The sequence below is a fragment of the Saimiri boliviensis genome, chromosome Y, assembly GCF_048565385.1.
Source record: "Saimiri boliviensis isolate mSaiBol1 chromosome Y, mSaiBol1.pri, whole genome shotgun sequence".
Lineage (NCBI taxonomy): Eukaryota > Metazoa > Chordata > Mammalia > Primates > Cebidae > Saimiri > Saimiri boliviensis.
In genome coordinates this window covers 17,071,994-17,099,618 of record NC_133471.1, presented here as the reverse complement: position 1 = coordinate 17,099,618, position 27,625 = coordinate 17,071,994, and the positions used below count along the sequence as shown (strand labels likewise).

General features: G+C 39.5%; 2 protein-coding genes across 2 annotated transcripts in view; one reads left to right on the top strand and one right to left on the bottom strand.

The window, feature by feature from the left end:
• LOC141582964 (uncharacterized) overlaps positions 1-27,625 on the top strand; it is an 815,156-nt gene that overhangs the window by 428,824 nt on the left and 358,707 nt on the right. The window lies entirely within an intron of this gene.
• Positions 1,916-19,645, bottom strand: LOC141583032 (RNA-binding motif protein, Y chromosome, family 1 member B-like). The gene is made up of 8 exons (XM_074392452.1): positions 19,540-19,645; positions 18,516-18,604; positions 12,992-13,139; positions 11,199-11,294; positions 8,009-8,083; positions 7,278-7,373; positions 2,596-2,684; positions 1,916-1,993 (listed from the first exon to the last, which is right to left on the bottom strand). Exons 1-8 carry the CDS (start codon positions 19,643-19,645, stop codon positions 1,916-1,918), a joined length of 777 nt encoding a protein of 258 aa, XP_074248553.1.

The window sequence follows — 27,625 nt, the reverse complement described above, 5'->3', positions numbered from 1 at the left end:
TGGAAAACAAAAGAACACTCTGGTAAGCATTCTTATATATTTTAGTAGCTATTTCTATCTTTCTATATTAATCCATTAATTAGATCCTTAATCTTCATATATTCCATTTCTTTAGGTTGTATGATCAAGCAAATTAATTCATTTACTTACTTGGGTCCAAATGTTTTGATCTGACAGCATCATCCGATTTCTCCACCACCCATTTTATTTTGACTACTAGATAATTTCTTAAACTTTTAAGCAATCTGCACTCTGAATCTTTATGCTGATATATTTTACAATTAACTGTCCCAATGGCATAACTTTTAAAGCATTCCTATCCATATTACATTAAATCTGTTAGGCTGAGCATAGTGGAAATCTGACATGCTGTGCATGGTCACTTATGCCTGTATTTATAGCACGTTGGGGGGCAGAAGAGGAGTATCCTGATTTGAAGACCTGCTTGGCCAAGAGGGTCAAATACTGTCTATACAAAAATTACAAAATATTAGGCAGCTGTGCTGGCAGACACCTGAAATCCCACTTACTAAAGATGCTGAGGAAGAAAAATAGCTTGAAACAAATGGGTGGAGGTTTCAATGAACTAAGTTCAAACCACTGCACCCTAGCTTAGATGACAAAGCTAGTGTCCATCACAAAATAAATACATACATAAATAAATAAAATAAAAATAACTTCACATAACTCCAACTTTTCCAGATCATACCTATTTATGAGAACATACTGCTAAACACTTACTTAAAACCATGTCAAATATTTCAAGAAAGAATTAATGTTTGTTCCTGAAAAGAAATTTATCTTCCACTGTTTAGGAACAATTAATGTCATCAAGCTATGTAGTTTGGCAACGTAGCTGGTTAACTTTTGATTAAGGTGGAAAATATTTTTCCATAACCATGGTCCCCTTCAGTCACAAAATGTTACAAGAAGAACATTCTGGGTACCTTAAACTTCAGCAACAAACACATTTAATCATTTACCTTCTCCTTTAATTTACCTTTAAGGACAAATCTTTTACCTTGAGTTTAGTCCAGTAGGCTTCAAGAAGACCTGAACATTGACTTTGTGATCTGTCCAATGTTGGGATTAGAGGAGTGAGCCACTTCGCCTGGCCAAAACTACTGCTCTTTTTTTTTTTTTTTTTTTTTTTTTTTGGTGTGGGGGGGAGGGGACACTTTCTCACTCTGTCACCGAGGCTGGAGTGCAGTAGTGCAATGCTAGCTCACTGCAATGCCTGCCTTCTAGGTTCAAGCAGTTCTCCTGACTCAGCCTCCAGAGTAGCTGCGACTACAGCCATGTGCCACCATACCTGGCTAATTTTCTGTATTTTTATTATAGACTGGCTTTCACCCTGGAAGCAAGGATGGTTTCAATCTCCTGATCTGCTTAGGCCCACACACCTCTTTAGGCCTCCCAAAGTGGTGAGAATACAGGAATAAACTAAAGCAACACAGCCCAGGTAGGAAACGTGTACAGATTCCAATGGAGACGTAAGAGATGCCTATTTTTAAATCAACTTAGGTGCAAACAGATGAAGAAAACTGTCATCACCACAGTTTACTCTCCTACATAATTTGCTTTTAAGCATGTATAGCAATGAAATCAGGCATTTGATATTACATGTAAAATTTTATTGTGAAAATTGTTAAACAGACATTACATCAAAACAGAATAGTTTTCAGTTCGATTAGCACTAACAGTTGTAAAAGTATTTTCAAAAAATAAGTTTCAATCTTAATACCTCAAAAATATTCATGGAGGAAGTGAGTATCTCCCTCTCCCCCCAAAAACAACCTATTTCTTATAGTGGTACTCAGGTAATAATGCTGAAACAACATATTAATTGTGCATTCAACAGCAAAATCTTGTATGCAATAATCATGACTTTTAGTACCACCTTCGGTCTCCTTTTTTAGATCACCTTCCCCGTCATCTCCTGTAGATGTCTCATATCTTGAGCTACCATGTGCTTCAGAAGAAGCATGCTCAACTCTCTCCACAGAGGGTGAATACATTAACTCCTTTCTGCCACAATGCTCATGATCATTGGAAGAGAAATCACCATGGCTCCCTGAGTACTTCTCCCAGATTCTGCCATATCTATCTCATATATTGTTATAATTAGGGCAATTGTTTCCACCATAAGTCTTCCTAGACCTTAGTGCAGTTGCTGCACCACCCGAGGTCCCTGCAGGATTAATAGAATCATAGAACTTACGTTGAAATACATTAAAACATTTTTACTGGCATTACTAAAGCATGAATCAGATAAAGTACTATTTGGAAATATTTGCATTCATCTCTCTTTATTGACAGGATAGTATTTATTTCTCCATTGCTCAAAAGGCATTATTTAAAAGAGGCATAAGACTAGTATTTTCAAGCTTAAGGAATATTATTCTGAATTAAATGCCAGTCACATTTTCTGATAATTAACGGAGGTTTTAAGTTTCGTATACTTCCTTAAGCTTTCTACGGTTCTAAACTCTCAGTATTTCAACATGTTACCTTTTTCCTTTCTACTTTTCCTTTTAAAAAATCTGATCTATTCAATATAATTCTGTAATTTAAAAATCAAACTTAGAGTCTTACTATATGTCTAATACGAATCTCTGGTAGAACTTCTACTACGATGTTCAGAATGATCTCTACCAGCATGCGTTTTGTAGCCATCATGATCACTAAATTAAAAAAGAAAAAACAAAAAAGGTTTGACAGTGTCAGAAAGAACAATTTAAGAAATCTATTGGACAAAACCGCAAAATGTTATAAGACCTATGTCCTCTAGTGGATTGTGTATCCTGTCTAGAACAAGCATGATCACGGTAGGCATAGTGTCTACCTACCGAACCATATTCGATGGTGTCTTGGAAACTTGGATTATTTCTGATTGCATAAGGTGAAGAAACAAATTTTAAGTATCAAAAATATAACTATGCACAGCTTAAATAAGATAAAGGCCAGATATATAGAAAGAACTAGGCATTTATCCAAATATAATATCAAAATACTTAAAAGGCAAGTGGAACTCATACTCATAATTAGTTATTCAGAAAATGCATTTCAAAAACCAAGTGAGATACCATATTTCAGCCATATTGAGATGCTTATACATTTAAAAATGCTACAAATATCAAGACCATGAGAGGATGCAAATAAACTGTAACACTGATACAATGCTTGCTGGACTGGAAATGATGCAGCTATTATGAAGAAATGTGGTGGGGCATCAAAACAGAAAATAAAAACTTAACATTAAGACCAAGAATTTTGACTCATACATGCCTACCCGGCATTCAGTAACTGTACTCAAAACAAACACGTGTGCATAAAAATAGTATGGAGGAAACACCCAAACAAATGAATCGGTTAACACTTTGTGTAAAAAGCAAAATGTTATGATGTGAATGAAACTTCAGAACAACAGGCAGAAAGAAATCAGATATAGAAGTCGAGTAGTGGTTGAACAAGCCCAGTAACATGAAGTACACAGAATAGGTCAGTTTACAAACAAAACAGACTGGTGGTTATTAGCAGTTGAGGGAAAAGTCAAAATGAAAGGGATTGCTTAACTGGTAAGGGACTGTAGCTGGAGTGACGAAAAGGTTTCGGAACTAGACGGAGGTGGTTGTTCCACAACATGGCATGTAATAGATGTCACTTAATTGTTTACCTAAAAATCTTCCATTTTCTTATGTGAATTTCATCACTAAAACAACAATAAACTAGTTTTTCATTTTTCCTTTGCCTATTCTTAGGTGAATACCATCATCTTTTCGTGACGTATGGTCACGCCTCCAGGAAGAGACTGACTTTCCGCGTGAAGGACCTTCATAATTCTCTCTTCCACGTGATGTGAGACCTGTAAATTTAACATGATGAAACATTATATAAGCAGCAGAATACCTGAAACACTATTATTTGTTCTCTAAGACAACTGTTACAAGATGTTTCTTCAATGACTCAATCCTTCATTCCCTAAGTCACCAGAAATTGATACTTTGAAAACTTGTTACGGCTCTGAATTATCTCCTGATTCCTATGAGGCCAGTTCATACAAACCTAAGCCAAACAGTAACACTTAAATAAAAGTTCACTTTTAATGGCTAATAACTATTACTTATCATTTTCTTTCTTGTATGAATGGCCTACAATTATTGACACAGGCAAAACACATAAAACTATCAAAGTCGTCGCTGATTGTAAAGTTTACACGTTGGTGCTTTCTCAGCTCAAGAAAGACAATTTACCCATGTTGTTCAGTGCATCTCACACACACAAATGCTGCAACCCTCGAATGGCTACATGCTATATTTATACCTAAATGTTCTCCTTGGTCTCGAAGTGGTTGGCCCTATCTTAAATGTTGAAAAATTAAAATGTCCTAGTGTAGGTTTTCTAATGATAACCAAGAATTCTTCTTCTAGCAATAAGCAGTACTATTCAAGTACTAATTACATCATTAAGCCCCTTTCAAAACAGAAAACAATCTATTTTAATATACTCTTCATGTGCAGCTCCTTAGAGGTCAGTCTTTCACATATGATACGTTCACTGGCTAAACTTTTAATGAAAATGTTCTGCACATTTTCTGAATGTGTTAACACATTAATGAAAATATGTTCTGTTTAAAATTTTTTGCTGAGAGCTGATACTTTATTGTCTGGCTTTCTTCTCTTCACTCAGAAACCTTACACTTCTCCTTCTCAGAATCGTTACTTCTACTCAACCCTACTGCTTGTCTCATGCTGCTTAGTTCTGAATTCTCACCTCGAATAATTTCAACTTCTACACTAAGTATCTTGTGTTAATGATTAAATATCCCTGTACCACCTTAATGATTAATATAAAGCCCTTCCTAATTTTCACAACTCTGCACTTCTGTGATAGCCACATAACTGAAAACCCTGGACATGCTCTTATCCAACACACATCTTTGAGGACGCCCTTAGTATCCTAAAAACCAGTCAGAATGCCTCTCATGTAAGCATTGCTCGGGTCTCAGGATCTGGATGGCCAGGCACAATGGCTCACACCATGAGCCAGTGTGGAAGACTGAGGCAAGTCAAATGCTTGATCTGAGGGACTTAATGTCAACTATGACAATGTAGTGAGATCCTGTCTCTACCGAAATATTAAAAAAAATTAGACAGGTGTGGTGGTGCATGCCACTAACTGCAACAATAGCAGGCAGCTTTAAGTGAGTAACTGCTTCAGCCCCAGAATTTGAGGCAGTAATAAGCAATCCATCATCTTTTCGTGACATATGGTCACGCCTCCAGGAAGAGACTGACTTTCTGCATGAAGGACCTCCGTAATTCTCCCTTCCACGTAATGTGGGATCTGTAAATTTAATATGATGAAACATTATGTAAACAGCAGAAAACCTCAAGCACTATTTTTTGTTCTCTAAGACAAATGTTACAAAATATTTCTTCAATGACTCAATTTTTCATTCCCTAAGTCACCAGAAATTCCTAACACCTTGATTCCTTCTTATGGCTCTGAATTATCTCTTGATTCCTTCAACGCCAGTTCTTACAAATTTAAGCCATATACTAACACTTAGCTAAAAGTTCACATTTAATGGCTAATAATTATTAGTTATTATTTTCTTTCTTACATGAATTGCCTATGACTATTGATTACAGAGGCATAACACGTAACCATCAAAGTCTTCGCTGATTTTAAAGTTTCCACATTGGTGCTTTCTCAGCTCAAGAAAGTCACCTTATCCTTGTTGTTCATTGCATCTCAGGCACACAAATACTGCAACCCTCGAATGGCTCCATGCTATATTTACACCTAAATGTGCTCCTTGGTCTCGAAGTGGTTGGCCCTATCTTAAATGTTGAAAATTAAAATGTACTAGTGCAGGTTTTCTAATGTTGGCCAAGAATTCTTCTCCTGGTAATAAGCAGTACTATTCAAGTGCTAATTACATCATTAATCCCTTTTCAAAATAGAAAACAATCTCTTTTAATATACTCTTCGTGTGCAGCTTCTTAAAGGTCACTCTTCCACCTATGCTACGTTCACTGGCTAAACTTTTAATGAAAATGTGCTGACTTGTGCATTTTCAAGTCAGTAGATACCTACCTTCGCTGATAGTCTATTACAAAATGTAAAATTCAAAATGTAATGTTTCCATTTCCTTCTTATTATCATGGAGGGCTAATTCAGAATTTTAATATGTTCTACTTAAAGTTTTTTGCTGAGAGCTATTTCTTTATTGTCTGGCTTTCTTCTGTTTACTCTGAAACCTTACACTTCTTCTTCTCAGAATCATTACTTCTATTCAACCCTACTGCTTGCCTCATGCTGCTTAGTTCTGAATTCTCACCTCCATTAATTTCAACTTCTACACATAGTATCTTGCATTAATGTTTAAATATCGCTGTACCACCTTAATGATTAATTTAAAGCCCTTCCTATGTTTCACAACTCTGCACTTCTGTGATAGCCACACAACTGAAAACACTGAACATGCTCTTGTCCAACATGCATCTTTGAGGATGCCCTTAGTATCCTAAAAACTGGTCAGAATGCCTCTCACGTGAGCATTGCTGGGGTCTCAGTATCTGGATGGCCAAGCACAATGGCTCACACCATAAGCTAGTGTGAAAGACTGAGGCAAGTCAAATACTTGAACTCAGGGATGTAATGTCAACTAAGACAATGCAGTGAGATCCTGTGTCTACTGAAATGTTAAAAACAATTAGACAGGCTTGGGGGTGGATGCAACCAGCTGCAACAACAGCAGGCAGCTTTAAGAGAGTAACTGCATCAGTCCTAGATTTTGTGGCACTAATGAGCCATCATCTCACCAATGCACTCTGGCCTGGTGAAGGCAGGACTTCAACCCAACAATGAAACTCAACATACAATTTTTAGATTGGAACACCAGGGGTCCAATACAAAGGGACCTAGGAAATGGAATAATTGATTGGATTGAAAAGCTGACCATTACAAAATACTACCAGCACCATCAAGAAAAAAACTAAAAGCCATTCTCTAGCAAACACAGCATTAAAAGGAGTGTTTCCCTCACTGTAATTCCTTCTTCTATCTGATATTTGAAGGTTAACTGTGTCTTTACCATAAATCTGTAAATTCTCTAGTTTGACTGAATCTACTATAAAACTTTTGAAACAGTAAATATGCCAATGTATGTGTCATATCTATTTTGTTTCCAAACTTTAAGTTAACCCTCTGTACAGATGGCTCATTTTTAGTCATACAGAAATGATAGAATTCCATCAGCTAGCATTTACCTTGATATTCCATCCCACTGTTGCTTCTAGCCACAGTAAAAGGAACAGACTTTTCTGGATAAGGACCTCCACTTCTCAAAGGTGGACATCTTTTAACTGGAAAAAGTCCCCTAAAAAAACTCATGTTGAGATCACCAGTGTATTCACCATCATCTATATTTCCAACAAAATCTTTTGTTAAGTAACATCACCATTTCTTAAATGGCTAAGCAGTAGATATTTCTAAATCTTTCCTATGCATTGTAGTCTTAAAAATTCACATTTATCTATGCTAAAGAATGTAGAATTTCTATATCAAATCAGTGCAATTCAGAATATCAAAATCCATTTAAACATCTTTCAAATAAACACTCCAGAAACACTGCATATTGTTGTCAAAAGAAATATGGGATAAGTGGAGAATGAACTGAGAGCAGAAGCCTATTGTCTAAACAATAGGCTAAACAAATTCTATTCCTGCATTGCCCAAAAGGCTTTATTTAAAAGAGGCAGAAGGGTAGTATTTTCAAGCTTAAGAAATTTTATTCTGAATTAAACGCCAGTCACATTTTCTGATAATTAACATAGGTTTTAAGCTTTGTACACTTCCTTAAGCTTTCTACTGTTCAAAACTCTCAGTATTTAAACATGTTACCTTTTACCTTTCTACCTTCCTTTTTAAAAATCTGGTCTATTCAATATAATTCTGTAATTTAAAAACTAAACTTGGAGTCTTACTACATATCTGATACGAATCTCTGGTAGAACTTCTACGACGATGTTCAGAATGATCTCTACCAGCTTGTCTTCTATAGCCATCATGATCACTAAATTAAAAAAGAAAAAACAAAAAAGGTTTGATAGTGTCAGAATGAACAGTTAAAGAAAGGTACTGAACAAAAACAAAAAATGTTATAATACCTATATCCTCTAGTGGAATGTGTATCCTGTGTAGAATGAGAATGATCATGGTATACATAGTGTCTACGCATTGAGGAATATTGTATGGTGTCTTGGAAACTTGGATTATTTCTGAGTGCGTAAGTTGAAGAAACAAATTTTAAGTTATCAACTTCTAGTATCGAAAAGATAACTTATGTAGAGCTTAAATAAAATAAAGGCCAGACGTATATAAAGGACTAGGCACTTATCCAAATACAATATCAAAATACCCAAAAAACAAGTGGAACTGATAGTCATAATTAGTTATTCAGAAATGCATTTCAAAACCCATGTGAGATACCATATTACAGCCATACTGAAATGGTTATACATTTCAAAATGCTACAAATATCAAGACAGTGAGAGGATGCAGATAAACTGGAACGCTGATCCAGAGCTTTATGGATTGGAAAATGATGCAGCTACTAAGAAGAAATATGGTGGGGCCTCAGAAAAAAAATTGACATTATGGAAAGTAATTTTCACTCATACATACCCAGAATTCAGTAAATGTACTCAAACAAACATGTGTGCATAAACACAGTGTGGAGGAAACACCCAGAGAAATGAATAGTTTAACAGCTTATGTAAAGACTGAAGTGCTATGATGTGAATGAAACTTCAGGACATCAGGCAGAAAGAAAACATACAAAAGTCCAGGAGAGATGGATCAAGCCCATTAACATGAAGTATGCAGAACCTGTCAGTTCACAGACAAACCAGAGTGGTGGTGGTTATTAGCAGCCGAGGGAAAAGACAAAATGAAAGGGACTGCTAAACTGGTAAGGGACTTGTAGTTTGGAGTGATGAAAAGGTTTCGGAACTAGATGGAGGTGGTTGTTGCAGAACACAGCTTTTAAAATAAGCCACTTAATTGTTTACCAAAAAATGTTCCATTTTCTTAATTGAATATCATAACTAAAATAACAATAAACTGGTTTTTGATTTTTCCTTTACCTATTCTTAGGTGCATAACCATCATCTTTTCGTGACATATGGTCACGCCTCCAGGAAGAGACTGACTTTCTGCATGAAGGGCCTCCGTAATTCTCCCTTCCACGTGATGTGGGATCTGTAAATTTAACATGGTGAAACATTATGCAAATGGCAGAAAACCTCAAACACTATTATTTGTTCTCTAAGACAAATGTTACAAAATATTTCTTCAATGACTCAATTTTTCATTCCCTAAGTCACCAGAAATTCCTGACACCTTGATTCCTTCTTACAGCTCTGAATTATCTCTTGATTCCTTCAATGCCAGTTCTTACAAATTTAAGCCATATACTAACACTTAGGTAAAAAGTTCACTTTTAATGGCTAATAACTATTAGTTATTATTTTCTTTCTCACACGAATTGCCTATGACTATTGATTACAGAGGCAAAACACGTATAACCATCAAAGTCTTTGCTGATTTTAAAGTTCACATGTGCTTTTTCAGCTCAAGAAAGTCACTTTACCCATGTTGTTTAGTGCATCTCATGCACACAAGTACTACAACCCTCGAATGGCTGCTTGCTATATTTACACCTAAATGTGCTCCTCGGTCTCGAAGTGGTTGGCCCTATCTTAAATGTTAAAAAATTAAAATGTACTAGTGCAGGTTTTCTAATGATGGCCAAGAATTCTTCTCCTGGCAATAAGCAGTACTATTCAAGTGCTAATTACATCATTATGCCCCTTTCAAAATAGAAAACAATCTCTTTCAATATACTCTTCATGTGCAGCTTCTTAATGATCACTCTTCCACCTATGATATGTTAACTGGCTAAACATTTAATGAAAATGTGCTGACTTGTGCATTTTGAAGTCAGCAGTTACCTACCTTCACTGATAGTCTATTATAAAATGTAAAATTCAAAATGCAATGTTTCCATTTTCTTCATGTTATCATGGAGGGCTAATTCAGAATTTTAATATGTTCTCCTTAAAATTCTTTACTGAGAGCTGTTACTTTATCGTCTGGCTTTCTTTTGTTCACTCTGAAACCTTACACTTCTCCTTCTCAGAATTATTACTTCTATTCAACCCTACTGCTTGCCTCATGCTGCTTAGTTCTGAATTCTCCCTTCAAGTAATTTGAACTCCTTCACTAAGTATCTTGTGTTAATGTTTAAACATCACTGTACCATCTTAACGATTAATTTAAAGCCCTTCTTGTACTTCACTACTCTATACTTCTGCGATATCCACATAAGTGAAAATGCTGGATATGCTCTTGTCCAACATGCATCTTTGAGAATGCTCTTAATATTCTAAAAACCAGTCAGAATGTCTATCACATAATCATTGTTGGGGTCTCAGGATCTGGGTGGCCAGGCACAATGGCTCATACCATGAGCCAGTGTGGAAGACTGAGGCAACTCTACTACCTGAGCTCAGCGATTTAATGTCAACTAAGACAATGTAGTGAGATCATGTCTCTACCGAAATTTCTGTAAAAAATTAAGACAGGTGTGGTGGTACATGCCACGAGCTGCAACAATAGCAGGCAGCTTTAAGAGAGTAACTGCTTCATCCCCATATTTTGAGGCACTAATGAGCCATCATCTCGCCAGTGCACTCTGGTCTGGTGAAGGCAGTACTTCAAACAAACAATGAAACTCAACATACAATTTATAGATTGGAACACCAGGGGTTCAATACAAGGGGACCTAGGAAATGGGAGAATTGATTGGATTAAGAAGCTGACCATCAAAAAATACTACCAGGAACTTCAAGAAAAACTAAAAGCCATTCTCTAGCAAACACAGCATTAAAAGGAGTGTTTTCCTCACTGTAATCCCTTCTTTTATCTGAAATTTGAAGATCAAGTGTGTCTTTACCATAAATTTGTAAATTCTCTAGTTCGATTGAATCTATTATAAAAGTTTTCAAACAGTAAATATGCCTATGTATGTGTCACATCTATTTTGTTTCTCAAACTTTAACACTTCAGTACAAATGGCTCATTTTTATTTATACAGAAATGACATAATTCCATCTAGTAGCACTTACCTTTACCTCCCATCTCGCTGTTTCTTCTAGCCACCGTAAAAGGAGCAGACGTTTTTGGATAAGGACCTCCACTTCTCAAAGGTGTACGTCTTTTAACTGGAAAAGGTCCCCTAAAAAAACTCATGTTGAGATCACCAGTGTATTCACCATCTTCTGTATTTCAAACAAAATCTTTTGTTAAGTAACATCACCATTTCTTAAATGGCTAAGTGGTAGATATTTCTAAATCTTTCCTACGCATTGTAATCTTAAATATTCACATTTATGTATGCTAAAGAATGTAGAATTTCTGTATAAATCAGTGCAATTCAAAATATCAAAATCCATTTAAACACCTAATAAATAATCACTCAAGAAACACTGCACATTGATGTGATAAAGAAATATGGGATAAGTGGAGAATAAACTGAGAGCAGACGCCTATTGGCTAAACAACAAAATATGATGAAACTAAAGAAAAAAAGTTAGGAGATAAATGATAAATTACTGTTCATGTTGTTCTAGTACTATAAAAGCTGTTTCAAATCATGTAATAAACATAAACCATATTACACTCAAAGAAACTCACTTATTTATGCAATGATACATGACACCTGAGAAAAATCCATTATCTACAAATTTATTAACATAACAGATTTCTTATTCTACCTTTATTAAATACTACTTTTCTTCCTAGCCCATGCTCAGTTTTAATAATCTTTAAGAATCACATATTAAATAATAATTTTTTAACATATCTACAAAAATGTGAGACCTTACTGGTGTCACATTTAAAAATATACACATTCTCCTACATGGCAGAGTATTATTAAACTTCACCCTGAAGATTAATTGCAATCAAAAAAGGCAACAATTTCTGCCTCTTAGAATGAAGCGAATACTGCAATTTCAAATTTAGAAAATGTATTTCCCATAAACTGCATAGCTAGCTATTAAAATTCCAAACTAAATTTTAGATTTTTGATGGTTGGTTAATAGATAATACAAGTTATCCAACAGGTATTTTCTTAATACATGATCACTTTATTTTTTAAGTAGAAATTAACCTCTCTGTCCTACTGAGTAAATCAATCTTAAATACCATTTTCAGAAGCTCTTCCTCCTGCAAAGAAAGATACATATGTATTTCGAAGCCAAGGTTTCTGATATTTCTGAGTCAAAGAATCTTTTGAGAAACTGAAGTTCTATACTCGATGAATGGATAATATTTTATGGCAGGTGTGTTAACAAATTCTCTATATCAGAAGTGAAATGGTTTTGATTTGTATACATGTTTACACGCACACACGCATACACACACACACACACACACACACACACACACACACACAGAAACAAACAAATATTGTTAAAATCAGTCCTCAAATACTCAATTACTAATGTCCCATTGGATGGGTTTCAAGGTTTCATGGTATTTTGATAATACAACGTATATGAAATTCTGGGCCCCAAAGTAAGAAACTCTAAAGGATAATCAATGGGAACATGTTCTGTGGAAAATCTGTGGAGAACACATAATCAAGATTCATAAAGTCAATTCACTTTGAAATTTTTCTTATTTCAATGCAAAGTAATTAAGATCTTAAAACGAGTTTGAGGCATTAATCATTCTCATTATACACTTTTAGTACTTATAAATCATGTTGCTTATTAACAGTTAATTTTCTGTTCATAAAGGATACAAAGAATTTGAGAAATTTCTATAATTTCAAGCTTTTTGTCTTTCAGTCCTATGTTTCCAACTTCATATATTAAAACTTTTCACAAGCGTCCTCCACATGAGGGATGCCAACCTCTTGTCTGTCCACTCCTTTCCCTTGCAGATCTCTGTTTTCCTGTGGGTCTTCTCTTTCTTGAAAAACGTGGTGTTCTCTGGCAACCAGCAGTTTGAAGAGATGGTTCCGTGGCTTGTTCTACTTTTATTGCTTTTCCATCCAAAAACTAAAAGTATTAAGCATACCATCAGCAACACTGCCAGATTTCAAATAATCCTATTTTACAGACATTTTTTACATCAACTCTATTTACATTCTAGATGTTTTCTGCTAAACGAACTTTCTTTTTCCTGAAATGCCCACGTTGTGAACATTGCAAAACCTGCAACAATCACTGAGACCATGCATTCTGTTAAGAAATGTGCACCAATTCCATTATTCAATTCCTTGAAAAGGCCTCTGGTATTAAAAATAAAACCTAAAAAGTTAAACCATAACAAATTGTATGGGAGACTGTAGCCCATCTCTTCTGTACAATATACAATATGTGTCATCTTTGCATTCACATCACATATTTAAAAGTTTCAGTGTTTTGGGGCTATATGAAAGACTGTGTCATTTGAAAACATAAGGTTATTTATTCAAAGTGGTTAGTCACATTATTCACTATGAATTTATTCTTGAACCTGCTGCTGTGTATCACATAAAATGTCCAAATATGATTTACAGTTCTCTATCTACACGAGTTCTCTTTCAATAGATGTGATCACTGTTTGGTATCATTCATGTTTTCTGTCTTACTCATTTCTTATTTTGTCTAGAGGCATCCCTAAAACACAGCTCAGTATAGTACTTCATGTTATTTCTCAGAAATGGTTTAATGTCCTAATTAAATTCACAATAAATTTCTTCAGTTTAATCTTTTCTGTAGGCCAAAGTAATGTTTGAAATCAGTTCTGCTGGGAGAGATCCAAGATGGCTGATCACTAGCAGCTCTGGATTGTGGCTCCCAGTGAAAGCACAAAAATCGAGAGGACATCACACCTTCTCATGAATTCTTGTTGCTCACGCACCAGGAGATTCCCAGTGGAGCAGCCCCACGGGTCGCCAGCACGACTCTTGTGACCAGTGAGGCAGTTTTGCCAGTGTCTCGGAGCGTCAGTTCTTGGTGCAGAGTCAGAAAAGCACCATCAGTCTTAATGCCGCTGATTTAGTCCGCGCAGTGGGTTGCTCAGATTTCGGTGCTGAGAATCAATAAGCTGGACGTCCACTCAGCCCATTAAAAAGACGGTAATTATAAAGACCACAGATGGATAAATCTACAACGAAGGGAAGAAAACAGCCAAAAAAGGCTGAGAATACCCAAGATCAGAACGCCTCTTCCTCAGCAGGGGATCAGAGTTCCTCATCAGCAATGAAACAAGGCTTGATGGAGAACAAGTGTGTTCCAATTACAGAAGCAGGCTTCAAAATGTGGATAATAAGAAACTTCTGTGAATTAAAAGAACTTGTTCTAACCCAATCCAAAGAAACTAAGAACTTTGAAAAAAGGTTTGATGAAATGTTAAAAAGAATACACAATTTAGAGAGGAATATAAGTGAATTGATGGAGCTGAAAAACACAATACGAGAACTTCGTGAATTATGCACAAGTTTTAACAGCCGAATTGATCAAGCAGAAGAAAGGATATCAGAGGGCAAAGACCAATTCATGCTGGGCCTGGTGGCTCAAGCCTGTAATCCCAGCACTTTGGGAGGCTGAGGCGGGTGGATCACAAGGTCGAGAGACCGAGACCATCCTGGTCAACATGGTGAAACCCCGTCTCTACTAAAAATACAAAAAACTAGCTGGGCGTGGTGGTGTGTGCCTATAATCCCAGCTACTCAGGAGGCTGAGGCAGGAGAACTGCCTGAGCCCAGGAGGCGGAGGTTGCGGTGAGCCAAGATCGCGCCATTGCACTCCAGCCTGGGTAACAAGAGAAAAACTCAATCTCCAAAAAAAAAAAAAAAAAAAAAAAAAAAGAGAAGAAGAAAAAAAAGAAAAAGAGCAATTCAATGAAGTAAAACAAGAAGACAAGATTAGAGAAAAAAGGATACAAAGGAAGGAGCAAAGTCTCCAAGAAATATGGGACTATGTGAAAAGACCTGATCTATGCTTGATAGGTGTACCTGAATGTGACGAAGAGAATGAATCCAAGCTGGAAAATCCGCTTCAGGATATGAATCAGGAAAATTTTCCAAACCTAGTAAGGCAGGATAATATTCAACTCCAGGTAATACAGAGAACACCACAAGGATACTCCTCAAGAAGAGCAACTCCAAGGCACATAATTGTCAGATTCACCAGGGTTGAAATGAAGGAGAAAATACTAAGGGCAGCCATAGAGAAACATCAGGTTACCCACAAAGGGAAGCCTATCAGACTTACAGCAGATCTCTCAGCAGAAACCCTACAAGCCATAAGAGGGTGGGGACCAATCTTCAACATCCTTAAATAAAAGAACTTTCAACCAAGAATTTCACATCCAGCCAAACTAAGCTTCGTAAGTGAGGGAAAAATAGTTTTTTGTGAACAAGCAAGCAGTCAGAGATTTCATCACCACCAGGCCTGCTTTACAAGAGCTTTTGAAAGAACCACTATACATAAAAAGGAACAAACATGGCCAGGTACAGTGGCTCAAGCCTGCAATCTCGGCACTTTGGGAGGCCGAGGCGGGTGGATCACGAGGTCAAGAGATCAAGACAATCCTGGTCGACAAGGTGAAACCCCGTCTCTACTAAAGATACAAAAAGTTAGCTGGGCATGGTGGTGCGTGCCTGTAATCCCAGCTACTCAGGAGGCTTAGAAAGGAGAATTGCCTGAACCCAGAAGGCAGAGGTTGCGGTGAGCCGAGGTTGGGCCATTGTACTCCAGCCTGGGTAACAAGAGTGAAACTCTGTTTCAAAAAAAAAAAAAAAAAAAAAAAAAAGGAACAAACACTATCAGCCTTTCTAAAAAATACCAAAAAGTAAAGAGCATCAATATAATGAAGAATTTACATCAACTAATGGGCAAAATAGCCAGCTAATATTAAATGGCAGTATTAAACTCACATATATCATTATTAATTCTAAATTTAAATTGACTAAATCTCCCAATTCAAACACAGACAGGCCATTTGGATAAAAAAACTAAAACCCATCGGTATGCTGCATCCAGACCCATCTCACATTCAAGGATACACAAAGACTCAAAACAAGGGATGGAGAAAGATTTACCAACCAAACAGAGAGCAAAAAATAAATAAATAAAAAGCAGAAGTTACAATTTTTGCCTCTGATAAAAGCGTCTTTAAAGCAACAAAGATCATATGAAGCAAAGAAGGACATTATATAATGATAAAAGGATCAATGCAACAAGAAGAGCTAAAGATCCTAAATATATATGCACCCAATACAGGAATACCCAGACATACGAGACTAGTAAAGAGAATTAGACTCCCACACAATAATAGTGGGAGACTTCACCAGTAATATTAGACAGATCAATGAGACAGAAAATTAACAACGATATCCAGGACTTGAACTCAGATCTGGAACAAGTAAACGTAATTAACATTTATAGAACTCTCCACTTTAAATACACAAAACATACACTCTTATCAGTACCATATCATAAAAACTTAGAAGTTTAAATGAAATGTTGGTTGGCTCCTTGTTTGTTATTCTCTTCCCTCATTTTCTTTTATGTCCCCATTATTAAGGACAATTATAGGCATATCCACATTTAGACTGCATTCTAGCCCGGGCAATAAAGCAATACCCCCATTCTCTCTCCCTCTTCCTCTTCCTCTTCTTTATTCTTTTTCTTATTACTATTTATTTCTTTCTAAAAAAAAAAAAAAAAAAAAAAAAAAAAAACAAAACACTCTATTTAAATGGCTTTTGTTATTTGGGAAAGGATCCTACATCCCATCCAAGACCTGTTGCAGACAAATAAGCAGTTCTTCCCATCTTGAGACACTGTTTGTTATTTCTTGGCCCAGAATAGGTTCCCCACTTTAGTGCACAGTTGCTTCCTTCCTAGTGTTCCAAAGTCTGCCACAATTTCTTAAACTGTAATCTTCCCCTGAAAACTCTAAGTACCTTCTTTATTTACCTTCTTAACACTTCTCTGCATATAACATCTATTTTAATTTTTCCATAATAAAATTTGTGAGACAAGGCAATGTGGAAAAGACATCTGCACAAATTAACCCTTCTTCAGTACAAAAACTGGGGGAAAATGGCCAGACATTACGATATGTAAGTCAAAAGTGTCTCCAGACCTAGCATGAAACCATGAACCAAATCAATTATCAGCTTGTACTACACCTTAAAATATGAGAGGATAAGCGTGAATAAAAATGCAATGTCGGCTATGTACCAGAAAGTGAGCTAGACAGAGAAAAACAAAATCAACTCGAAAAGTTTAAAGATGTACTAAAGACAATTTAATGATCAAGTGATTAATACATGGTACGGTGAGCACAAAATTCCTATAATAGACAGTGAGTAAAAAAAAAAATAGAAAATCTAAGTTGTTCTTAAAGGATAAATTGCCAATTGTGCAACATTTACATGGAAGAATATACTCAAGTGGTCCAGAAAAACATATTGGGGATGGCATCAAGTATAGCAGGAAAAAAAAACAGATTGAGATAATGTTATCAAAAAAAAAAAAAAAAAAAAAAAGCTCCAGGGCATATCCAAAGAAATCTCCTTGGCTGCAACACAAAGGAATTCAGTAGGAACAAGAATTGCATAAAAGTTTAAAGCTGTAACAAATACATAGCCTCCAGTACTTAACACTCCACAGGACAAGATATTATTGTTTGGATCAAAGCAAGTCCTGGAACACACTGGAAAAATTAATAAGGAGGTATCCATGTTACTAAGTAACTAGGTATGCATGTCACCCTGGTTACGGGGGGGAGGGGAGGAAACAACGTTCTTTGGAGAAGGGCACAAGGATGAGGTAAATTGTCAGTTACTTGTTCTGTTATCCAACTTCCATGTTCTCGTATTGTTTTCTATTTTCAAGTACTTAACACTTCCTTAAATGGAAAGGTCTTGTTTAAATGAACTTTCTCAAGAATGTATTTTCAGAAAATGGGAGAGGATTGTTCCTTCTTGTGAGTCTGTCTCGATGTCCGTCTACAGAAGATTTATTTCTTGTAAGTCTGTCTAGATGTCTATCCAGACTTTCTCTGTGCTATAGATGTATTACTATGAATTGGATGTAATTCCATTAGCAGCCATTTAATAAACATGACTTTTTTTTTCTCATTCCAATGAGAGATCCTTCTAAATTTTAAAGCTGTTCAAAAGCTTTGAAACATTTTTACACTCATATTGAAATAAAAAAATAAAAATTGGATTACCATAAGGTAATTTATATAATGTTCATTCCAAAATCCTTCCAACTACACTTGCATTTATATGTCCAAGGAGGAGGACAGCTAAATCATTTCCATTCATAAGTCATTATACTATTTTCAAAGTGTACTAGTAGTAAAAAAATACCTAGAGATGCTGTTAATTGAAGAACAGAGTTAGAATAGCACTAATAAGGGAAACTTACCTTTCCATTCCAATCTCTGGCAGCATGCTTAGCATCTGCAGGGTTCTCAAAAGTAATGAAGGCAAAGCCTCTGCACTTCCTGCTTTGATCTTTCAAGAAATAAATTGAAATATATGAAAACCTTTTCATTTATATAATGGACTTCCGATAGTACTAGCTATCTGAATGTTACATCAAAATAACAAGCAAATTGCAATTCACATCCTTACTGTGATTCTTAACACTCCATCACCCCTATAGACAGCTTATTTCATTCCATTTCATTCCTACTACCAGAAAAATTTACTTTTGCTTGTATTGTAATAACCTAACTTGTGCCAGCCTAAGTGACTCTATCTTAGCCAGGACCCTGACATGCCTCAACCCCCTCCAGGTGCATTCCTGGGTCACAATGCATTCAAAGCTTTGAATCCTTAACAGTGGTTCACACTGTTCCGAGTACTTGTAACCATTGTAAACACCTCTTGCTTGGCAAGCCTACCTGCTACAGTCAATACCCTCCTCAGGGATTGAGTATATGGAAAGTTCCCCCTGCTACCTCCCTCGATGCTTGTATGCAGATACACTTACCAACCAACCATCCTGGGAACCTCCTGACCCCTGGTTCCCAGCTTCCTTATGTAACTTGCTTGCTCTATTTCTGTAAAATTCCACTTTGGCTAGGCTCCCCCTCCCCTACCTAAATCAAGGTATAAAGGAAAATCAAGCCCCTTTGTCAGGGCTGAGAGATTTTGAGGGTGAGCTGACTCTCAGTCACTGCCAAATAAAGAACTCTTAATTTGGAACTTAGACACTGGTGCTCCCCTTCTAACTCACTTGGTTACAACAATGTCCCATTGGTAGTAGTATGCAGATGAACTTTACCACAGACCCTTCACCTGCGGCCATGACAACATTCTGAATACCAAATAGAAACTTCAAAACAGGAGTTTAAAAACAAACCAAAAATTATGTAAGCAATCACATATATTAAATCTATGTTTACTTTAGGGAAAAATATGTACATGTTGACTTTAAGGGTTACCTTCTGACAGGGAACCATATCTCCCAAATATTGCTTTTAGCATTTGTTCATTGGTTTCTCTACTGAGCCCACCAATGAATAGCTTGCCAGGGCAATCTGCTTCCATAATTTTGCTGTAAATGTTAGAAAATAAATCTATATTTAGATAACAATATAAAGGCGAAAAGATTAAATTTTATTACATCCTGTGTTGAAAACTGATGTCAAATTCCCTTAAAGGGGCTGACCTCTTTTAAAGTACCTTACATGCTATATGAAAAAACTGTAACATAAAGAGCAAAAGGCAGAATGGCTTCATGGATTAATGGTGCATTTCACTACCTACCTGAGAAAAACTCTTTAGAAAAACTAGATAACAGAAGCTATTCTAATTTTACAAAGTGGAAATATACAGGAATCCCCAATTTAAATCGTTTTATTTGAAAATTATATATTTATGAAGTACAACTTTTTTAAGTGGTAAGTTTCCTACTGCCAATGTGCATTGCTCCCTGCAGCCTCCTCAACCAAGCGTCAAGTGATCCTGTCACATAGGAAGTTCCCAAGTAGTTGGGACTACAGTGGCCTGCTACCAGACGTGATGTGTGTATGTGTGTGTATGGGTGTGTGCAGGGGTGCGTGTGTGTGCCGGGGTGTGTGTTGCTACCAGAGTGGGTGTGTGCATGCGTGTGTGTGTGCAGGGATGTGTGCAAAGGTGCGTGCATGTGCAAGGGTGTGTGTGTGTGTGTCTTTCAATAGACCCAGCTTGTACCATGCTGACCAACTTTGAAACTTCTGGGTTCATGTGATATGTCAGTATGGTGCTACCAAAGTGCCGTCACTTTTCAAGGGTGAACTGCCACGCAAAACCTGATGTTTTGATAAATGATTAAACTGAGCTACCTAACCTACATGCTTTCTTGGGGGAGAAACTTCTAAATATTGTACAAACTATTAGTGATTTGAAATATACACTAACTAGATCGGTTATCCACAAACTCTGGCTTTCAGCCATAAATATTTTGGGCCTTTCAGGGACCTGGCTGCAAAACGAGGGATGAAACACTCTAAGTCTCTGAGCCCCGCCTCCGCTGGGATCAGCAGATGCTAAGAGCAGTACTCTGGCCTACACATGGGAGAAATCTCAGTGGCAATCTCCTTATGAGAATGTAACGTCTGAGAATGACGTGAGGTGCCACAGCTGCATGACACCATCCTCCCTGCCAACCCGCTACTCCACCCAGCCCCGCTGCAGCCAAAAATGCTCCATCACAACTGTTCCGAGCAGAAGCCCCGCCCTACCCCTTGCCGCATGCTAAGCTGCCGCCTCTCACTCGCCGCCTTCTTCCCCCTACCAACCCCTAGTCTGTGGAAAAGCTGCCTTCCTCTAAACCGGTCCCTGGTGCCAGAATGGCAACAGATTAAACGACCCCCATTATGTTACTCAGGCTAGCCTCCAACTCCTGACCTCAAGTCATTCTTACACCTTCACTTCCGAAGATGTTGGGATTACAGGAGTACGTCAGTTTGCCAGGTCAATACAAAACCTTAAGCGCATCTATTTGCTTCCGTTTTTGCCTATCTACCGCCATTGATCTGCATTGCAAACACCTCTTCCATTTAAATTATCGACGGTACCAGAGATACAGGAAACGTCTTTCAAATACTGTCACGGAAGGAGGGAGACAATTACAGGTTTAAAAGAGGCAAATTTAAACTGATTATTCATGCTTCCAGACTTCTACAAACCCGAAAGTCACGCAATTTATGCCAACCTTAGCATGCTACGTCCTGTCAAGAAAATCAGACATTTGAAACGTGCTAACTAAAATTACAACCTTTTTTTGTTTCCCTGGTCACACTGCGTAAGTACACTGCCTGTGTATTTGAGTTATGACCACACTGACAGAGAAAAACCGTTTCAATAAAACGTGCACAGGAAAACAATGGCGCCCGAGGTCCCTCTCCCACAAGCTGCCCCCACATCGGACACGTCCAACAGCAAAAGGAAGAATCCTCAAGAAACATCCGTGAGTTTAACAAACCCGAGTTTCTCACGGGCGCTAAGGACGACCCCGCTCTACCGTCTCCTCCCATAATTCAACGCCCGCACACTGAAAACCCCAGCCCCTTTCATTGACAATGTCGGAACGCCTGGTGAGACCGACCTGAGCAGAGAAACAGAAATTACAGGTGCTTCTCAGCAGGACAAACAGCCTCTGGGTCACCGGGCCCTCAGGCTGCTTGCACCTGGCTTTGGAAGCCTCTAGCCCATGCTGCCAACCGAGAAGTCCAGAAACGGACTGGGCGGGAAAGAAAGATCACCCCGCCCCCCGACGCAGCTTACGGAAGTAGCCGAAACACCCTCTGTGGGCAGCCAATCAGTGCGACGGTGGGTGGCGGTCTTCCAGGGCGGAGGGGCGTGGCCGCATCCGGGTGTGTTGCAGCTCCACCCTCATCGGGCGAGCCATGGGTGACGAGCTGGTCGAGTTTCCGCCCAGTGGCTCTGGGTTAACGCGCAGGCCAGGCGGGCAGCCAGTCCTTTGGAATTGTGGGCGTGGAATTCTGACGGCCTAACGGCCATCATGACTGTGGCAGGCCATTGACCCACAGCGAACACATGAAACGTCTCACTTCCTTAGGCAGGCCAAGCAGATGGTCCTGAATGTTGCAGATCCAGAGGAGAGGGAGAGGGACCAGCGCTGGCTGCTGCGGCAAGGGCGGCAGCGGAGGAGGCTTGGGGGAAGTGGGGCGGGGCAGGTGCGTGGGAGGAAAGCTGCCTGGAACCTTGCTGGGGTGGACTTTGTCTGCACTCTTGACAAGTCTAGGCGAATACAGACCCCGAGTGCCATGCTTCCTCCCTAAGGATGCTGGACTCCCAGGAGCATTCCTCTCGTGCTGGGTTCTAGGCACACCGGAGGCCAGCCGCCAGGGTCACCCGTGTATGGACTGTGTACACGCTGTGCTGTGCACACCCAAGACACTGCATTGCCGACCCAGAAGTTCCCGCCAGCGGGCAACAGCGGCATGTACCACTGCCGTCAGGGCTTCGCAGGTCCAGGGCCTGTCCTGTGTCTTCCGAGCTGCTGGACATAGCTGATCCCGCTGGGGCCCAGTTCCCCAAGGTGCATGCGTGGGACGGCAGTCTGGTGGGGCTTCCCAGGATCCCTGGGTCCACGAAGTTTTAGCAAAGGATGCTCAGCAAGGCGAGGCCCATGGGTTTTTCAAGGACTGGTCCGCACGGTGTAGGCTGCCCTGGCGTGTGTTGAGCAGCAGAGGCAGGTGTCTGTGGGAGGTGGGAGGAGGGCATTGTGTTCAGCCTGGAGGTAGGAGAGGGTGACTAGTACACGGAGCCGGGGGATTGTGGACCAGAGCAGTATCCTTGCAACGGCCCATTTGTGATGCCTGGCAAGAAAGGGTTCCATGTCCGAGGTCTGAGCATAGCCCTGTCCTACACTCTTGGGTGTTCTTGCAAACTTGCAGGGTGTTTTGTGGCTCGCCCAGCCAATCATATGGAATCTCCTTAACCTGAGGCAGATTGTACAGTACACCCAGATGTCACCCAGCATCAGAAAACATGATGAAGTCTTGCTTAGCTACGTGACGGATTTGCAGGTCAGGCAATGGGGACTGGGTGTTCGTGAGGGCTCATGAGTCTGGGTCAAGGTTGGGTCCCCCCTTGAGGCCCCAGCATAACTCAGGGGAGAGCTGGGCAGGGGAAACACATGCGCCACCCCAGCTACCAGGCCACTTCAATCCAACTAGATGATTGGTCACTTTGAGTCTGTCCTCTTTCTCCTCAGCCATGCAGGCTGAGGAACTCAGACATCTCCAGTAATGGGTCACTTTTACTTCCACAGTGAAGTGATCATTAACGATTATCCTGTTACATTTTCAGTAAGGAGTGCCTCCCAGCATGGTATAGGAGGTGGTATGTGGAAGGATATACCTGGCTTGTGCCTTCCTGACTCCTCTTTCTCCAGGATACACCATTTCTCATCTCACTGCAGTTCTGTGGTCCTGGGATCATGAAGGTGAAGCCCCGAGCTGTAGGCAGAATACTGCCTACCTGAACTTCTTCAGCTGGTTGACACACCATGACTGCCCAGGTTAAGGCAGGATTGCTGAGGTGGCGCCATTGTGGGGATCCTGGGAGAGGACCTAGCTGATTATTCCCAGACCTCTGGAGAATTGGCTTTGAACCACGGCCTGACCTGTCCCAAACTATTTCCCCAGTTGCCCAGATCATAAGCCAGGGCCTGTGGCTCAATCCAGTGCAGTACCACCCAAGGGAATTAGGCCCTCAGCGATGGAACAGATAAAATGTTAGGTGAGCACTCCAGGTCTCAAAGCACACCTGAGGTCAGGAGTTTGAGACCTGGTTGATCAACACGGTGAAACCTCGTCTGTACTAAAAATACAAAAATTAACTGGCCTTAGTGGTGGGTGCCTGTAATCCCAGCTACATTGCAGGCTGAAGCAGGAGAACTGCTTTAACTGGGGAAGCAGAGTTGCAGTGAGCTGAGATCCTGTCATTGTACTCCAGCCTATGCGACAGAGTAAGACTCTATGTCAAATATATATATTTTTATATTTATTGTTGGGCAGGGTTCATTGTTGCCTGCTAAATGCTATCCTTTTCCAAAAAAGAAAGCTTCTTTTCCTATTAACAGCAATATTATTATTTTTTTTTATCATTGCAGTAGAACACACATAATATGACGTCTATCCTTTCAGCCTTTTCACAGAGTCCAATTCACTGGTAATAAGTACAGTCAAATAATTATACAACCATCATCACCATCTGCTTCCAGAATGTTTCCATCTTCTCAAACAGAAACTCTGTCCACATTAAGTACAAATTTCTGGGCCGGAAATTTAATGTAATGGTTATGAGTTTTGGAGACAGAGTTTTGCTCTTGTTGCCCAACCTGTAATTCAGTGGCACAATCTCAGCTCTTGGCAACCTCCGTCTCCCAGGCTCAAGTGACTCTTCTGCCTCAGCTTCCTGAGTAGCTGAAATTACGGGTACCATCGCCACGCTACTCCTGTCTAATTTGTGTATTTATTAGTATGCATGGATTTTACCATGGTGGCCAACCTACTCTCAATCTTCTGACCACATGTGATCCACTGGCCTTGGCCCCCTAAAGTGCTGGGGTTACAGGCAGGAGCCACCACGCCTGGTGAAGCTTTTCTAACTGGATAGCTTGAGAGTCTCCCATTCTCTTGTATAAAGTCTTGAACTCAAGGTCACTTTCTGAAGGATTCTGTCATTTCCTGTACCGTTCTTATTGATTTTGTCCAAGTACATATAATGTCACATGCACCATTTTAACTGATTCTCTTCTTGAAAAGTTTTCCGGGCTCTACCCAGTGGCTCATTCCTGTAATCCCAGCACTTTGTGAGGCTGAGGTTGGTGGATCAGTTAAGGTCCACAATTTGAGACCAGCCAGGCCAATGTGGTGAAACCCTGTCTCTACTAAGAGTATAAAACATTAGCTGGGTGTGCTGTCAGGTGCCTGTAGCCTCAGCTACTCATGAGGCTGAGGCAGGAGAATCGCTTGAACCCGGGAGGTGGAGGTTGCAGTGAGTCGAGATGGTGCCACTGCATTCCACCCTGGGCAACATAACAAGACTCCATCTCAAAAGAAAAATAAATAAATAAATAGAAAAGAAAGCAGGTTCCCAAGAGGCCTCAAATCTGAAGTGGGTGCCTAATGCTCAGGTGAAAGAACCTCCAGCTTTTTAAAAAATTATTATTATTATTAAACTTCTAAAGTACATGGGCAGAAGGTGCAGGTTTATTACACAGGTGTACATGTGCCTTGGTGGTTTGCTGCATTCTTCACCCCATCATCTACATTAGGGAGTTCTCTTCATGCTATACCTTCCCTAGCCCTTCACCTGCTGCTATTTCTCCCCTAGTGCCTAAACCTCTGCTATTCCTCCCCTAGCCCCCAACCCCTGCTGTCACTCCAACAGTCCCCCACCCGCTGCTACTTTCCCCTAGATCCCCAACACCATGTTATCCTTCCCATAGCCCTCCAGCACCTGCTATCCCTACACAAGCCCCTAACCCCCTGCTATTCTTCCCCTCACCCCCACCCCCTGCTCTCTATTTCCTATGCTATCACCCCTGCTATCCTTCCCCTAGCCCTCCAGCCCCTGCTCTCCCTACACAAGCACCTAACTCCTGCTATTCCTTCCCTAGCCCCCACCCACTACTAGCCCTCCCCTAGACCCCACACCATGCTATTTATTCACTAGCCCCCATCCACTGCTGTCTCTCTCCTAGCCCCTCAGCCCTGCTATTCCTCCCCTAGCTCCCCACCCCCTGGTATTCCTGCCCTAGCCCCTAACCCCCTGCTACCCTTCCCCTAGGCCCCACTCCTATTCTTCCCCTAAACCCCAAAACCCCCTGCTCTTCCTCCCCTAGATGCATCGTATCTTCTCAAAAAAGTAAATAAAATAAATTAATTAAATGAAGTGAGAATTAATCTCTACCTAGATCCATAGTTTCTTCTCAAAAGACAAATAAAATTAATTTCATAAAACAAGAATGAATCAGCACTTAGATCTATAACTTCTCCTAAAAAAATAAAATTAATTAATTAAATAAAAGAAGAATGAATAAATACATAGATGTGTAGTTTCTTTTCAAAAGGAAAATACAATTAGTTAAACTAAGAATGAGTCCACACATGGGCCCAACATTTCTTCTCAAAAACATAAAACTGATTAATTAAGTAAAACAAGAATTAATCAGCACCAAATTTCATAGTATCTTCTCAAAAAAAAATTAAATTAAATAAAACAAGAATAATCAATCCATAGATCCATAGTTTCTTTTCAAAAAGTAAATAAAAGTAATTTAATTAAAGTAAGAATGAATCCATACACAGATCCATCATTTCTTCTCAAATATAAATAACATTAATTAATTAAATGAGGGGAGAAAGAATCCATACACAGATCCTTCATTTCTTCTCAAAAAAATGGATAAAATTAAATAAATAAAATAAGAATGAAAGAACAAATACATCCATAGTTTCTTTTCAAAATATAATAATAATATAAAACAACGAATCAGATAAACCAAGAAGGAATCAATACCTAGATCCATAGTTTCTTCCACGCTGTAGATTTTGGAGATAAGAATGAGATACTCTCTGGCAGATCTGGGGCTATGTCATCCCCAGGGTTTAGCAAGGCCCTGTGATCATGGCATGAAGAGTCTTTGTGGGACAGATGCCTCTGGTGATCAAAACCCTCCCCCATGGCCCAGGAGTGCACAGGTGAGGTGAGGAGCTGGTCACTTGGCCAGCCTGTGTCCAGCCCTCCAACAGCAGGGATGGAGGAGCAGAGCCCAGCTTTGGTGTATTTGGAGTTAGTTACCAAGGAAATTGGGGGACAGCCTGAGAGGCTTGGGGACAGTCTCTCTACCCAAGCACGTGGAAACCCATGTTAATAAGTAGCAGCCAGGCACAGGCTGGCACCCCCTTAGACGGATACACACAGAAACGGGGTTACCAATGTTGGCTCCTCGCAGCTGATATCTGCCTCATTTCCCATTTCGATCTGGGTCATCCTCACTTCAGGAAAGGGAGGGATGGATATGTGCTTAGACATGCTCCAATAAACACATGGCTTTCCAATCTTTGAGAAAAGGCAGCATTTCTGACTTGAGCTGGAGGCTTTGAAAGCAGAGGGTGTCGTAAGCTGCCTTCCAGAGTGCTGTTAGGTGGGATTCCCTTCTGGTATCACCACACTGCTCTGTCCAGACTGACTTCCTGGGTGGACCCCAGGAGGAAGAGCACCATGACTCAGTTATCCCAGCGGCTCCCAACCACTCTTTGGGACATCAGTTTGTGAGAAGGAGAACATCTGTGTTGGAAATTGATGCTCGGTGTTGGAAAGAGAAATCAGAACTGAGACAAATGATCTTTCAGCAATGGAATTTGCTTCCTGGGCTTCGAGAATTGGACCCTCACTAGCCATTGTGCCAGGACAGTACAATGAACAAAGGAAAACACACACATTTATCCCTGAAGCATGTGGGCTCATCCTTGCTGATTGTGTCTGATCACCCTTGGCTGGAGCCAG

Excerpts from the sequence above, each read along its gene's own strand:
- LOC141583032 (XM_074392452.1), bottom strand. The coding sequence starts at position 19,645 with ATGGAAGCAGATTGCCCTGGCAAGCTATTCATTGGTGGGCTCAGTAGA. Across the intron at positions 11,295-12,991 it reads AAGGAGTGGACAGACAAGAG|TTAAAAGACGTACACCTTTG; the intron begins GTTGGCATCCCT and ends GACCTTTTCCAG. Across the intron at positions 1,994-2,595 it reads AGATTCGTATTAGACATATA|TTGAGCATGCTTCTTCTGAA; the intron begins GTAAGACTCTAA and ends CTGTGGAGAGAG.